This window comes from Staurois parvus, unplaced genomic scaffold (genome assembly GCF_062004578.1).
Source record: "Staurois parvus isolate SC_StPar_1 unplaced genomic scaffold, SC_StPar_1.0 ptg000426l, whole genome shotgun sequence".
Classification (NCBI taxonomy): domain Eukaryota; kingdom Metazoa; phylum Chordata; class Amphibia; order Anura; family Ranidae; genus Staurois; species Staurois parvus.
The window spans coordinates 5,081,804-5,098,864 of NW_028318222.1; the positions used below are offsets into that span (position 1 = coordinate 5,081,804).

The 17,061-nt window shown below is 40.0% G+C and overlaps 1 protein-coding gene across 2 annotated transcripts in view; it reads left to right on the forward strand.

Annotated features, from left to right (window-relative positions):
* Window positions 1-17,061, forward strand: part of JAG2 (jagged canonical Notch ligand 2) — a 121,120-nt gene that overhangs the window by 48,053 nt on the left and 56,006 nt on the right. For both annotated transcript variants that reach the window (XM_089687517.1, XM_089687518.1), the window contains exons 3-5: window positions 581-635; window positions 10,246-10,500; window positions 10,958-11,018. In XM_089687517.1, the coding sequence (XP_089543643.1) occupies window positions 581-635; window positions 10,246-10,500; window positions 10,958-11,018 (371 nt within the window). The remainder of the gene's footprint in view (window positions 1-580; window positions 636-10,245; window positions 10,501-10,957; window positions 11,019-17,061) is intronic.

The window sequence follows — 17,061 nt, forward strand, 5'->3', positions numbered from 1 at the left end:
CAGTATGTGCTGAACAGATGGGTTTGATGTTTGGTTGCTTTGTGGGAGGACCAGGCAAGATATTGGTTAGCTTGTTATATTAAGTGATTTTTAGCATCTACCATTTTCAAATGATTTGTACTGATATTTATTTATTTTTTGGGGAAAAAGTGTTATTTTGAATTTATTCATTTTAGAGAATTAGGCACTTCACGCACATTTGTGTTTCATGCTCTCGTCTTTGTTTTTTGACGGTAATGTATGTGTTTTCTCTAGTGACAGTTTATTATATTTTGTTAGGGTTTTATAGCCCAACTATACACAATCGATATGTAGTTTGATATCGAACTTATAACCTCCGATGGGCGGGCGCCGGGCAGATTGTCTGTCTTATGATTTTGAAAGGTACCAGATTTGGTTGCCCTGCCCTGTGGATTCTGTATTCTAACAGACCTCATCAGTTTTGTGGTTTGCCTGGAGTTCACATTTAACCTTGCATCATTTATACTTCTATGTATATTTCATTGCTTTGATTAAAGTTTGATTTAAAAATGCACAATTGTATTAGATATATTTAGTAATACGATTTTTCTCTTTTCAGAGATCATTTACATTAATTTTGGAGGCTTGGGACTGGGACAATGACACTAAAGTGGGTGAGTAGATCAATATACCGGCTAATACCACGTGAGCTACTTTATATTCATACTTTTTGGCCGGGACGTTTGAATGCAAAAACAGTCTTGTCATTCTTTTTTGCTCACCATCCAAGAGACCCTGTCACCTCAACCCACCCTCAGAACTAAACAGATTTTGGTCATCTCTGTTAAGTGTACTTGGAGGAGGACTGCTTGTTGCAACAATTTGAGAGTCCCAAGCAAAGATATTTACCCTGTTCAGACTGAAAATAGACTGTTCTGGATGGTTTGCTTTCAACTTTGGTGCTGCTTGCAACCCCCATGTCATCTGTGTTGCTGCTCTTTATGATGTAGGAGTGCTGAACCTTATGAAGATGTATTGTAATGGGTGGTTTGGGGTCCTAGAGGCTGCTCACCAGCAACTCCTGGGTCTAGCTGGACACTGAGGGTTTAAAAAAAAAAGTTTTAATAGGATGGGAGTTCCACACCAGCTTGTATAGTCCCTTTTTAAAAGATTTTATTTTGCAACAGTCCACGCATTTTTAGCCCTGATGAAGGGGAAGTGCTGAGTCCCCTGAACATGTTGCCTGTTGCAAAATAAAATCTTTTAAAGGACTGTACAAGCGCTGTGTGCTCACATCTTTTCTGCTGGAAGAACTTAAATGTCACAAGATCAGTATTGACAATCTATATATAGTAAGCTGACCGTCCTTGTGTACTATGACACGTACAATGTGAACTTATGAAGAGTTAGTACTTACAACAGAAACATTGATTGCATAAGTGGTGGTGGTGGGGGGGGGGGGAGCTGTGTAAGTCTCAGATCCAACACTCTCTGAAATGTTGGTTTTCTGAAATGTGAAGCTGATCTCTATTTTTATTTATTTATCACAGGTACTTATTTATCGCCGTCAATTTACGCAGCGCTTTACATATATATAGTACATTCACATCAGTCCCTAACCCTCAAGGGGCGTACAATCTAAGGTCCCTAACTCACATTCATACATTACACATACTAGGGCCAATTTAGACAGGATTCAGTTCACCTACCAACATGTCTTTGGAGTGTGGGAGGAAACGGGAGTACCCGGAGGAAACCCACGCAGGCATAGGGAGAACATGCAAACTCCAGGCAGGTGACGCCGTGGCTGAGATTTCAACCAACGACCCTAGTACTGCCAGGCGGAAGTGCTAACCATTTAGCCACTGTACTGCCCATGCTTAGGATTCACAGTAGGGCTGTCTGCTGCAGAAATTGAAGAATTCTAATGACGATTTCAATCTTGTGTTTAGTTGTGATGGATTTGGTGACAGGGTCTCTTTTTAAAGCTTAGTATCCCGCATTAAAGCACTGCTGTACAGTGGCAGTATTTGAGGACCAAACAAAGGTCTCTTGACCATTGAGGCACTGTCACCAGTTTGCGAGGCATTCTGGTGGTGGAGCCTAGATTTGGAGCAGAATCTATTTTGCCTGGCCTTTCCCTTCCATCAGAATGAAGCACCTGCCTGTATTTGCTTGGTCATCCTTGACCAAATTCTTTTTTTCCTCTTTAGCTTAATCCTCATTATGTCACTCTAAATGAAATATTTGAAATATCCTAATTCCAAACATGGGATGGATTTTCACCTGTTCCTATTGCTTACAGTGTGTTGATGCTGTATTGCTGACAGATATTTAGGACTCTGCAAATGCTAGCAGTTTAAGAGAACCAATGATGTTACCACTCCATGGTGGTTATGGGTAACAAAAGTTACAATTCTCTAAGCCTAAAAATTGACTGCAAGAGATTAGCATTTTTCCTGTGCAAAACCGATGTCCTTTATTTCTACAAAGTTTATATTGTCTTGTAAATTGCATCATTTCTTGTCTTTCCCTTACTGGCAATTTAATAAGTGTATGTGTCTGTCTATATGGGCTACCCACCATCCTTGCTGCAGGGATTGACTGCTACGTTTAGGCTGGGTTCACTCATATGCGGTGCGGTATATCGCATGTGGTTCGCACAGGAACCGCACCGCATTTCTGCGCAAATCACATGCAAATTGTGTGTGGTGCGATTGGAGCCATACATTGTGTATGGCTCCAATCGCACTGCATCTGCACCAAAGAGGTGCATGACCCTTTTTTTTTGGTCTGCACTAGAATCAGGTTGCATGGTTATTCACACCCATGCGATGCGATTCTGCACATCGCTCCACGTTTTGCGGTCTGATTTCGGGCTGTTAACTTAATGCGGTTTGCATGAACAGGGTGCAATTGTGATGCGGTACGGAAAACGGTACAAATTCCACACCGCATCAGTGTGAACCCAGGCTTACAAGTTGATATCTGAGTTTGCGAAGGTATTTGGGTAAATTTTCTCTTTTCTGACTTTTTAGGTATAGGTTTAGGACCTGGTTCACATGTATGCAAATTGGATGTGTTTTGAACTGCGTCAGATTTGCATGACATGTGAACCAAAAACCTTTTCCAAAGAGCCAGTTCACATATATGTGGGCCGACCACAGTGTGGTTTTTTTTTTTTTTTTTTTTTTTTTTTTTTTTTTTAAATGGAGTCCATTACAATTTTCAGTCTGGTTCAGGTGCGATTTCCAATGTCATACACTTAACAATAACATAACATTTCGCACCTCAACTGCTGAACAAAGTCATACCGGACAGGCCCTGTACATGTGTGAACCCAGGCTCAATGAACAGTTTTTGTGCTGGACATCTTTAACCAGTTGCAGATGTCCCCAAGACCAGTGCTGCGAATGGCTTTCTATCATATGTCCTGTTCCTATCTGCACCCTATCCCTCCAACAATCTCAGTATGTACAATTATGCTTTCACCATTCTAAAGTTGGCCGTAGTTCGAATCTTGCTGGTTCAGCAGGGACCTGCCGGGATTTGAGCCATGTATGGGCCGGCTGAATGTACCCAAGTTGATTGATCGATCAACTTGGGTACAACCAGCCTGTCGGATTTTACATGCCATTATTGCTAGCAGCTATTGTTGCTGCTAGCAATAATCACTGTGTTCTCCCAGGGGGGATAGCTCCCGGTGGAAGAACACAATGGCCCTGCGGAGAGGGATTCTCCCATCAACCCTGACTGTGTTGATTGGGGGGAAACGAGCTGTAATGTGTTTACTGGAACCTCTAAGGTTTTTCTCAGTTGATTGATCTGTTCTATCTTATTACCCCAAAGTTTTCCCCTGCTTTACCATGAAGTGTTGGAATTTTAACTGAAGTGGTGTTTGTATTTTCAGACGTAATCAACATTGACAAAAAAAAGATTACAGTAACCCTGTAAACGGCAATTTGTTGCGCCTGTAAATTCCCTTCAGATTTTGTAACCATAATAGAGATCAACTAGAATAAAAACAGATCCAGTTATGTATGAGTAACCTTAGCTACTGGCTATATATAATCCTAAAATATTTCTTAAAATTGTCCTGCAACCTCTTCCTTCTGTCCTTGGCTAAAGAGTAAGTGTATTGCTGTTTTCAGGAAGGTATGGAGTAGAAAGAATGTACAGGAAGCCATCACATCCTGGATGAGGTCATCAGCTTTGTTAGGTCTCTGGTCGGAGGACCCTCTGGAGAGGGCTGGCTTGGTCAGTTGTTTAATTGCATGCAAAGGAAATGTGTCCCAAACCTCGTAATGGTGCTGTGTACAATCAAACCCATGTATTGTGTTCACGTTAAGATGCAATACGTCTGTAAGGAAACAAATAGTCCAGCCATTCACATCAGTGGACATTACTGGTTATTTGGGCCATCTTTTGTCTTTTTGCCTTCCTGCCTGAAGCCGTTAAAGTGGTTGGAAAGGCAGTCTCTGCATTAATGTGAATAAAAACCCATTTGCATGAGCCTGATCTTGGTCCAGTGCTGTGCACATCTACAGAAGGCCAGTGGGAGCCATTGGCTTCGCTGCTGTCATTCAAAACCTGCGAGCAGAGATCAGGGGGCAGGGCTGAGCCGGGCTGTGTGTTTGACCCTAGGTTCACATTTGTGTGGGTTTGTGAGCTGTGTTTGCGCTGGCAAGGCAGACCATTCATTTAGATAGGCTGCAATGCATGCGTTTCCGGCAGAAAAAGTTCATGCACCATTTTTGAAATGCAGCGGCTGGGAAATCGCATGGTGCTTCTGCACCATGCAACATCTCTGTGAATATTAAACGTGCCGTGTAAGCCTTGACCCTTTGAGAACGTGCATAGCACGAAACGCGTCAGTGGGGCTAGAGCACCTGGACATCTTACCCCTTTTTGCGGTCAGTACTTTTATTTAACCCTGTGTCATTTTTTGAATAAAAGTGTTTATGCAGTATCACGCTATGTGATGTCCCTTATTGGGCTCTTCATGAGCACCACCCTTTCACAGCACCAAGGTTAAGGAGGGACTCCAGAGATGTATGAGTGCCTTATGTACCATGGAACCTGACCAGGAGGGATGACCAATGAGAACTAGGGAACGCGGCTTCACCAGAGAGTGTGGAGAACCTAGATGCATCTGAAGAGAGGAAACTGCTTACATGCGTTTTTTTGACGCACTTCTGGTGAGTGCGCATTTAATTAATATATTCCCTGCTCACACTTGGATCACTCACCCTGATCTGCAGAGGAGACCGGGTAGAATTGATACACCATACCCCTTTTGCATGTTCATGGACACTGGATTGAACATCGAACTTTTATGATCGATCTTTTGACTTTGTCTTCTTTCTTGTTTTCTATTCCATATACTGAATGAATGTTGACACTTTTACTAGCGCTGCACCTTTTTGTTTATATATTATCTTGGAAGGTTATGTTGGTTGCCTTTTTGGTGTTCTAGCAGCTTTTGTATTATATCTTCATCACAGTCAGCGCTCGCTATACTACTTGTCTCTATGTCCCTACATGTAGCTTATTGCTTTCTCAATTCTGCTTGTTACTCTGTAAAAGCTTCATCTTGTGTTTGTTAAACTGAATCTTACTTCCAGGTATGAAAATTGTAAACCTAACACATGCTAGTGTTTATTACCTCCAACAGATCACAATTCTCTTCTTGAGAATGCCATTAACTTCATTCTTCAGACTTTATCTAAGTTACTCGCAAACATTAGATGGCATGGCCTTGCTGCTGTTTTAAACCTGGGGGGATGTGGTGGGGGATGTTAGGAGGAAATAGAAATTGGCTGAGAAAATCCATGCCGATCAATTCGTTTTCTCAAGGGATGGCCAGTGAAAGGTCAAAGTGATACTGCAGCAAAAAAAAAATCAAACCTAGACCAAGTTTGTCCAACCTGCAGCCCACGACTGCTATGAATGCGGCCAAACACAAAATGGTAAACTTAATTAAAAATGTGTTTGTAATTTTTTTTTTGGGGGGGGGGGTCGGGGGGTAACTTTCTTGGTAAAAATGCATTTACACTTAGTACTTTTTAGTGGACTTTTATAAGTTTTATCTTCCCAAATAAAAATCGCCCACTCATCACAACCACGCCTAGTACATGTTGTCAGTTTTCCGCAGCACCTATATTTGTGAGCAACTATTTTCAATGATACGAAGCACATGAAGGACAAAATTAGAACCAAAATATCTGATCAGCACTTTGAGAATTTGAGAATTGCTACTGCATCCATCCAACTAGACACTGATGCGTTAGTTTTATCTGAAACCTTGTCAAATATAAGACTCATTTATGTGGCCCTCTTTTACTTTGAGTAATAAAACATTTTTTGTAATTTTTTTAATTTTTTTTTCTTCCCCAAGAGGGGTACATTATATCGGTGATCGCCAACTTCTGATCTGCCTGACAATGTTTTCTAATTATCAGCTATCCTTTTAGTGTATTTTGTGTGTGGCCCAAGACAAGTCCTCTTCTTCCATTGTGGCCCAGGAAGGCAAGGGGCACAAGTTTGGACACCCCTGTTGTAGACTTTAGGGATGTGCTGTATGATAGAGCTGTGCAAATTTCAGGATTGGATTGACAGATTAAATTCGCTTTAGCAGTCAAAAATGCTTCCATTTGTTCGGTTTTAGATGTTTACCTGGAGCTGAACTTTAATGCGTTCCACTTTGTACCTTGCTTTGCTTGCCCTGTGGACAACGTTTATTTTGACATGGTCTGTCTTTATTATTCAATGCCCATGAAACCTAGCGTTGGCCATGCACTCATTTTATTCTGCATATTCTCACTTACATCTGCATGCTAGCCTGACATCCTGTCTGTCTTCTTTTTGTCCAAGAGCCAATAGATAGTTTTGGAGATGCAGTCAACATTGAGTAGACTACCACATGTCTGCTGTTTCTATGGTGTGCCCTCAGAAAGTGACATGAGTTTATAATCGGGATCTCCTCCTCTGCTAGCATGCAACAAACATGAAAATGCACATAGCCAGATTTAAGGATCTGAAGTTCTTCATCATGTTTGTCCTGTCTTTAACAAGGTATAGGAAACGGAACAGTCTGAGAATGCAGGGTGAGCTGGACAGTCTGTATCCTGTTCATAGTGTTGACTAGGAAATGCCTTTTAGTTTAAATAGATGAAATAAGAGCAGATTCCAACAAAAGACCTCTCCTCCATTACAACTTTGTCAAGCAGTTAATGTGTTTATGAACTAAATATGGTGTTTGTGTCTGCTGAATTGTGGTATCTTTACAAAATGGATTTTGGTATACAAGGATACATTTTAACTAGTTTAAACAGGGCTCTCACCAAAACTTTTGTTTTAACTTGTATAGAACTGGGAAGTAATACCCAGGGTGGATAAAAATCAATGATTTTTTTTAAAAAATCAAAAAAATCTGATTTTTTTTTATTTAAATCAGATTTTTTTTAAATAAAATACTTTTTGAGGAAAATATTACCATCCAAAGGTTATTCCATCATGAAATAAAGATTAGTTTAATTATGTAGAATAAGGCTGTATATGTTTAATTTTTTTGGGTAAATAAATTCCATGAATCCATTCACAATGTCATGCTCTTCCAGAGGTTTTTGTAAGATTATTGGGCAGTTTCTCTGCCTACAAGATATTATCACAGATGCTCGGTTTACTTTTGCAGTTCTCAAAACTGAATTTGACTCAGCGGAGATCACATGCCTCTTCTTCACAGCAAAAATGTTATAACATGAACAGAGTTAAGAAAAAGACCTTAATCCTAACTTCTACAAACCTATGAATACAGAATCAACCCCTTCAGTGCTAAGTTTCAAGAAGTTCAGTGAATAGAATAGAAACAATATTTTTCTGATTGTTTGGAGTGGAATAGATCTGCACAAGAAGAAAGTGAAACTAAGTGTGAGGAGGAAGGGGCTGACAGTCTAAGTTTCTTAAAATATATATATTTTGTTTAGCCAAATTAGTTAACAAACATGGATGTTTGTTTAAGCAAATAACATATGCTGGAATGTTATTGTTTCAGTTGAATAAATCTATTTAAATTATTAAGGTAATGATTATTTTTCTCCTTCCTAAGTACAACAGAAAAGTTGTCCAAATATGAATGATTAACCTATTAAACTGGGGATAAAAAAACTAATATGAAAAGTTGTTATTCTAAAAATCTTCATCTACTTGCATATTAAAGTTATACCAGCAAGAATAAGGGCTCGTTCACACTTGGCTGTTTTGCCAACGCTTGCCAAACGCCCCTATAGCTTTTGGCAAGCGTTGGTCCGGCGTTTGCGGAGCGTTATTAACGCTCGGCAAACGCTCCGCAAACGCCGCATGCGCGGTTTAGCGGCGGTTGCTAGGCGTTTGCTGAGCGTTAATAACGCCCCACAAACGCCTATAATGCAGTTTGAGTGGTGTTACCGCTCCGCAAACGCACCGCGTCGCAACCGCACCGCAAACGCCGGCTGGGCGTTTGCGGAGCGGCACCATAGACGAGAATAGGAGGCTTCAAAGCCTCCTGACTCGTCCAGAGGCATCCGTTTTGACGCGACGCAAACGCTCCCGTTAGAACAGCACCATGTGCTGTAATGTGCAGAATTGGCAGAGGCGTTTGGGAAGCGGTAAAAACGCTTACCAAACGCCTCTCTGCCGCCTGCACACAAGGCTAGTGTGAACGTAGCCTTAGGCTTTATGTAGAAAACTAGGATTTAAATCAAGCCTTACTGACTAGTGATTTTAAATCGTGATTTAAATCACGATTTAAATCAAATCCACCCTGATACAAACTATCAGGTTTTGGTTGTCTGCCCCTATTTGAGAGATTTTCTGTTATATCACAAGGACAGAACATGAGGGAAATCTGCAATTGAGACACCACACTTTGTAAAGTACAAACATACACTCATTGGCCACTTAATTAGGTACACCTGTTCAATTGCTTGGTAACACAAGCTGCTAATCAGCCAATCACATGGCAGCAACTCGATGCACTTAGACATGGTGAAGACGACTTGCTGAAGTTCAAACCAAACAGAACGGGGAAGAAAGGTTATTTAAGTGACTTTGAACGTGGCATGGGCGTTGGTGCTAGACGAGCTGGTCTGAGTATTTCAAAAACTGCTAATCTACTGGGATTTTCACACACAACCATCTCTAGGGTTTAGAGAATGGCCTGAAAAAAAGAAAATATCCGGTGAGCAGAAGTTGTGTGCATAAAAATGTCTTGTTAGAGGAAAATGGTCAGACTAGTTCGAGATGATGGGCAACAGTAACTTATGTCAATATGGACCAAAATCTCTGAGGAATGTTTCCAACACCTTGTTGAATATGTGCCTCAAAGAATTAGGGCAGTTCTGAATGCCGAAGGGGGTCCAACCTAGTACTAGCAAGGTGTACGTTATAAAGTGGCCGGTGAATGTATAATGTTTTTTGAACTATGTTCCCGGTAGAGAATTTTTTGCATTTGTGCCCCATTGAGGAGATTTACCTTCACTTCCTATCCCATAGCCAAATCAAGAAGTCGGAGGAAATCCCTGCAAATTAAGGGAATCCCTAGGGGACCCCCAGGTCACCAGAACTAGTGTCCCCATTGGAAGATTTTTCCTCTTACTTTTCTGGGGACAATTAAATTATTGGGATTTTCTTTCACTTTTAATGATCATAGTAAGCAGGCGAAATGGGATAAATTTCCCTGATGGGGGCACAGATGGCAAAAAAAAGCTGGCCGGGGTTCTAATCCTGCTCCACTCTATCCGAATGTTAAAAAAAAAAAAAATTGCCTCTATGAGCAAGATTTATTAGGTATCTGGGGCCAGGGAAACTGCATATGCCTTTCATAAGCTTTTTGTTTGGTTGAACCACAAAGGTTGGAGCACCCAGTGCTGCTAGTTAGCTGCTGTGCTGTTTAAACATTGACACGACACCACACCTAACCTAACCTTAGATGATTTTCATATCCATGAGACATGCCACTGCTTGGCATACACCCTGGAGGACCAGTCAGATTATCGAATGTCTTTTTTTTTTTTTTTTTTTTTTTTTTTTTTTTGAGGGATGATGTGATGTACAAAATGTAGGAGACCAAAGTATGACAGATTATTTCAAAAAGATTATGGAAATTTGGTTTTAAGAATATAATGATTAAAAACCACAAACTAACATTGTTTTCTTTAAATATGGCTTTTTTGCTGTCTTACATTTTAAAAGTTAATAAACTTCAAGTGATTTACACCATTTAACATAAATAATATCTTCTTCTAGATGAGAGCCTGTTGATTGACCGTGTTCCTCATGCTGGAGTCATCAACCCTGAAGACCAGTGGACACCCTTAGTCTTGCATGGCCATGTTGCCCACTTTGATGTGAAAATTCGAGTCAAATGTGATGAAAATTACTATGGCGTAATGTGCAACAAGCTTTGCCGGCCAAGGAATGACTTTGTTGGCCACTATACCTGTGACCATAACGGAAACAAGGCTTGCATGGATGGCTGGATGGGGGAAGAATGTAAACAAGGTAGGCTCTGTTTTCAACTTACACTAAATTTGACCTGCTCTGAATTTTTTGCTGGTTGCAACAGTGCTGAATTGCAGTCACCTTGAAATTTCTGCAAGTTATTCGTTTGTCTTTAAACTGATCTCGGGGATGCCATTTGGATCCTAGGCAAGACTGTACATGGTTTAGTGGATTCTGCAAATAGAATGTTGGAGCAACAGCAAAGCGGAATTTAGTGGTGTACAATTAAACAATGACTGGCTCTTACTTTGGACTTCCTTTAAAATCTTGCAATATTCTTTACTTTCCAACTGACCGAAATCTGTTATTGTCAATATCCGTGCTATCACATTGATTAAAAAACAAAAGCAAAAAAAAAAAACAGGATTTTGATATTGAAAGGCTCTTGTGTTTTTGTGAATAGTTTTCAGCTGCCATAAAAAGTATGTCTAACCTATTTTTTTGTTATATTTTACAGCTATATGCAAGCAAGGATGTGACTTGTTGCATGGTGGATGCTTGGTTCCCGGGGAGTGCAAGTAAGTTGTTATACAACCTATATTAGGCTGCTGATCTAGTTTGGTATACTCAAGATTGTTTAAGGACTAAAAGAGGGGTTTTAACCTTTTTGTGATTACAGACGTCTTCTCTAGATTGTCCATTGTTTCCCCTAAGATTAAAAATGGTTTGATCAGGATAGAACACAGATCTGGTTGCTGGGAGTAATGCATATAGATCAGCCACTTTTAAGTATTGTCTTCATGAAATGCTTATTGCTCCATATGTTTACCTGGAATTTCAAATTCTGTAGACTGTATTCTCATTCATTTGTCAGTATGACCATCTCATGTAGGTTAGTGTGAGGATGACCTGTAATTTTGTTGGCAGTTTTTGGTCTGACTCTTGTTCTGTGTTCTAAAGCGTTGTATCCAAGAATTGCTTTGGTTCAGTGATGCTGCCGTTTGTTTGACGTAAACAAAGTTCGCTTTAAATTGGGTGGGGGGAAAGACGGCAGGTTTGGTGCGTCAGTCTTTAAAACTTTACACTTTAGACTTGGCTCTGTTGTTTTTTAATTTCAGATCATTTTTGCAAAACTTATAATGGATATATGGCCAAAATGATTTCTGATGTCTGTTATTACAAACCAAACAGGGGTTGGTTGATTGTGTCTTTAGAGCTGACTGTTCATAGTAATTGTGTGCAGAGACTTGAGATGGTGGCTAACTGCTTGTAGGTATGAGATGATCTCCCTTTTTGAGCTGATTTTGTCCTGATCAGATGATGACCCTTATGTCTTTGAGTATCATCTCCAAGTAGGTAAGATGCCCCATAGACCTCTTAAACATTATCTTTTATATAATTTTGATTTCAGCCATCACTGTACTGGATAACATGAAAAGAATGCAATGAAATCACGTTTACTCAGGGCCATGCCTACTTCTAGAAACATATTAAAGAACTTTAGTAGCTAAAGGCACAGTCCACCTTTTGCAAAAAGACAGTAAAACTCATTAGCATTGATAACATTAAATGGAAAAATACTAAATTTTTCAACAAACCATTCTGCATGACATACCCCAAGTATGAATGTAACCTGAAGGATGGTCCAAAAGGTGAACTTTAACAAAGTAACAATTGCAAAAGTTTAATTTGAAAAAGCTGTAAAATCTTTGCCAAAACATTTAGCTGCAAAATTATTTAAAATTTTTAGATTTTGTCAACTGGAGAGTTGTTGGGTCCACAACGTAGTGGGCCAAATGTGGCACAAAAAAGTTTGACATGTCTGTCCTAGAGTAAAGACTCAAAACTTTGATGTTGCATAGTTAGTCTGGCTGAAAAAAGACAGAAGTCCATCCAGTTCAACCATTAATAAAATTATAATCGTATACCCACAGTTGATCCAGAGGAAGGCAAATAAAGCCCAGCATGATCCTGCAGAGGAAAAAAATGCTTCCTGATCCCCCGAGAGGCAATCGGATATTCTCTGGATCAATTTTACCTACAAATAGTAACCAGTTATATTCTGTGTATCTAGGAAATAATCCAGGCCTGTTTTAAAGCAATCCACTGAGCTGGCCAGAACCAACTCTTGAGGGAGTCTATTCCACATTTTCACAGCTCTCACTGTGAAGAAACCTTTCCGTATTTGGAGATCAAATTTCTTTTCCTCCAGATGTAAAGAGTTCCCCCTTGTCCTCCGTTATGATCTCAGGGTTGAATAACTCTACACAGAGTTCACTATATGAACCACTGATGTATTTATACATGGAGATCATATCCCCCCTTAATCTCCTTTTCTCAAGAAAGAATAAATTAATTTCCTCTAATCTTTCCTCATAGCGGAGCTCCTCCCATGCCTCTTACCAGTTTGGTTGCCCTCTGTACTTCCTCCAGTTCCCCAATGTTCTTTTTGTGAATTGGTGCCCAAACCTGAACTGCATATTCCAGATGAGGTCTTACTAATTTGTACCGGGGTAATGTGATATCTCTCTCGGGAGTCTATACCTCTTTTAATACAAGAGAGGATTTTGCTCGCTTTAGAAACCGCAGCTTGGCATTGCATGTTATTATTAAGCTTGTGATCTACCAGAACTCCCAGATCCTTCTCCACCGTTGATTCCCACTTGTACCCCCCCAGTATGTATGATGCATGCATATTCTTAGTCCCCAAGTGCATAACCTTACATTTATCAACATTAAACCTCATTTGCCATGTTCCTCTAGCAATCTGCTCTCCTCCCTTCATATTTTTATTTTTTGACTATCCAATTTTGTTGTTGAAAATATCCAATGGGGAATCCTGTTGGAATGTACCTGACCCACATTGCTTCTTTTTTCCTTTCATTCATGGATTGATAACTTACCTAAGCAATGTTTGATGGTCTTCTATATGAGGAGAGTTTTTTTGTGGTTAAATGTTTAGCATATGCCTTTTGTAAAACATTTTTACAGTTAGGAAAGTTTTTTTGCGCCAGACCTAATTAATGTCTTTAGAAATGTTGTTGTGTTTTTGTTCATAAATGGATAGTTTTTTGAAAGGTGGGCTCATTAACACAAGCCGAATGCAGATAATGCTGCTGTTTATTTTTGTCTTATGAGCTTTTGTTTGGTTTATTTGTCCATTCTAGCATTATAAGTATTTTAATGCTAGTCACTGAAAGTGAGTTAATTCTCCAGTCACCAATTCTTTTTTTTGAACTACATAGATGAAAGCTTAGAGTACAAGTGAGCAGGTGTGTGTACTCAGATGCCACCAGTGTTACCTTGATGAACCATAGGCATGAGCTGCTAAAATATAACTTTTGACAGGTAGCTATGAAAGCAAGCCATAGGGGACAGGGTTATTATTTTATAGCAATCCCCGAAGTGAAAGGCATGTTTTGTGATTTTAGTGTTTTGCATCTTGACTTTCTTGAGAATTCTTGTAACACCAAGAAAAGGTCAGACTACCTTGTGTATGTGGTTTTTATTTTTTTTTTCTTTGCAATGGAGCATACTACTGTTACTGTACTGCATTTTTGCCATTCAATAGATAGTTGGTTTGCTTTGCTAAAACATTAGTTGAATGCGATGTAGCAGTAACCCAACTCCGATCAAAGGCTGCTTATCTACCACTAAGTCCTGCAGTGACTGAAATATTACTACTTTGTCCACAAAATGTGTCCTTTTGATCTCTGCATTGGGTTTTGGTATAACCTGATTAACATCTGGCTGGTGCAGCCACAAGCGAAACAGTGGGCTTGTTTATCTCTTCCAAGCATAGTGGGAATCTGTTTATAGACTGAGCCATGAAGCCTTGAGCTGATTACAGTATCTCCTTAATCTCCCTTACTAGACTTCTTGGTTTGTGTGCTTTGTAAATTCCCTGGTGGATTTTTTTGAGGAGTCCACACAATAGTCCTAATGGAAATAGAAGTTGTTGTGTTTTTTATTTTATTTATTTTTTTTATGTACATATTTTTCTTGTAAGGACTAAGAGTTGGAAATATTAAATTTTCTGTAATCTATAGAGCCTACAGCTAGAGCTTGAGTGTCCTCTTCCCATTATTAGCATGATGATTTTTCAGCTGTGGTGAAACTGTTTACAGGACTCAGTGAGTCATCAAGAAGCATAGCTTTAGGTTTCATTCAGGCAAATGGAGTTGCAAAGCAAGCTGCTCCCCAGTGTTTTAAGCTGATTATGTGGTTATAGAGTGTTTTGACTGGTTCCTGAAGAAAGTGTTCGAAATTCACTATGTGGGTGGCCTTGTCGGAACCCCTCTGCAGTGTTGGCTAATATTTAAGAGGCAGAAGAGTTTTAAAAAAAAGTCACCAGTTCTTAGAATGTTGCAAAAGCAGGGAGGAGATTCTTGCACTGCAGGTCCTTCGGTACAGTTTTCTCTCCAGCAAAAAGGGTGAGCAGCACAACTATGACATCTCCAAATCTCATTCCAGATCTGCTGAGATTGGTAGTCAGAGGCAGCAGTGCCTTAGATCTAACATTGGTCATACAGCTATGGGGCTCAAGGCATAGAAGTGCCTAGGCACAGAAAGTATATTGCTATTGTTTCCAGATGTTAAAGGTAAATCTCAGTAAAGCTACGTGGGCACAATAAGTTTCCAATAGAGCACTAGGATCGCTGGTTCAAATCCAAGCCATGACACTACCTGCCTGGAGTTTGCATGGCCCCCCTGTGCCTGCATGGGTTTTCTCAAGATACTCCAACACTCCAAAGACATGCTGGTAGGTTAATTGGTTCCTGTATAAATTGGCCCTAGCATGTATGAAGGTGAGCTGGGGACCTTAGATTGTAAGCTCATTGGAGGCAGGGAATGAGGTGAATGTATAATATATATGTGAAAAGTACTGCGTAAATTGACAGCTTTATAGAAGTACCTGTAATAGAGGATAGCAAGTATTCTCTTTTGAGCTTCAGTCCACTTTTTAAAGTTTTGTAAATCAAAGATTGCATACAGATTTGGATGGGAATAAAATAGAATTTTGTTTTTTTGAATGCCTTTTTTATCCTGAAATACTGAAAAACATTTATATTATGCATGGGTAAGTTTCAGTGTCAAAGATGCTGGTAAACCAAAGCATTCAGCATACCCTGTCAATCTTTACCGAGCAGCTGAGTGGGTCATGGCTTGCCTGGAGATGGTCTTTAAGTGGCTAAGGAATGCTGATTCTATACTAACTAGTTGGTATAAAATCACCCTGTCACCAGACCATAATTCCATCTGTCTTATATGTGCATTCAATGTATTTTGCATGTTCTTTACCTGCAATGGCCTCCCTTGTATAGACATCGGAAAGCCCTGAGACTGCTGCTGGGTGCTGCCTTCTTGAATGAATATGTTATCAGCCGCTCCAGCTATAGTGACCTCCTATAGTATTCCCTTTCACTCCTCCACTGGTAGCTGTAGAGATGTAAGGAGAGGAGAAAAGCAGCTAGGCCAGCACAGACAATTGCACACTCAGAAGATTATAGGGCTAATAACGTGCAAGGAGGGAGAGAGAGCTCTGTTAGGAAATGGACTCTTCCTGAAGAAGGCAAATTTTCTGGCAAATTCAAAAGCACAGTGGAAGCGAATAATAATTGTTTACACAATGGAAAAATGCTGCAAATAAGCATTGAAAACATTTCCTGCTATTTCCACTGTTTTTGTCTGCAATTTGCAAGTAGGTGACATGGTCTTTTAAAGGGGGAACATTTCTAGAAAGCTTTACTGTTTGAAAATTAATTCCAAATGTAACTATTTTAGATTTTTTTTTTCTTTGTACTGCCTGCACAAGATGCAATTTACAAGTACATGGGCAGTAAAAACACACATCGGGCATCAACCATCTGCAAACTGACATGGTAACCAGAGAGGATTGTACACATGCTGTGATGCTTTGCAACTACAGCAAATGTAACTAATAGAGTTTGACTGGGGCACCGCCTGCCAAACTCTGCTATTGAAGTCAATGAGGACGTTCCACAATGTTTCAGTAAAAAAAAAATTAAACATTTCTGTTCGGCTGAGGAAATACAGTTTTGCCTGCTAATCTCCAACATGGAGGGGACAGTGCTGATAACACAGCTTGAGACTTCAGTGCAGCAGAGATGGAGCACAGAAGCTTAAGACCCATTTCAGAGAGGGCAGTGTGGTCCCAATCATCAGGAGATCACAGATCCCTGCTGATTGGAGCAGAGCAGGTGGATGACACGTCCTTGTCTGCTCAGTTCATGCAAAGCAGACATGGACAGAGCCCACTCTGCTCCTAGGGGCGGCCGGGTGTAAATGGACCCTGTTGTCTGTTTTATACCCAACTGTACTCCAGCCCGATCCGCCTAAAGGAGGATTTTTTTGTTTTTCTTTTGTTTTTGTTTTTTTCTTTGCATGCTTATTCTAGGTCATTGACAAAGGGTAAACAAAGCCAGACAGCCAGAATTTTTATAAGAGCAGCAATAGCAAGCCCCATAATTCTCTCAGTTCCGGTTTCCTTTAAACTGGAGTACATTTATATTTTGGCCTGACCTCATTTCCGTTATTTTCCTGGCAGTGTTTACAAGTTTTAACTTCCTGACATTTTTCTGTAATGAAATGTGACCTGCA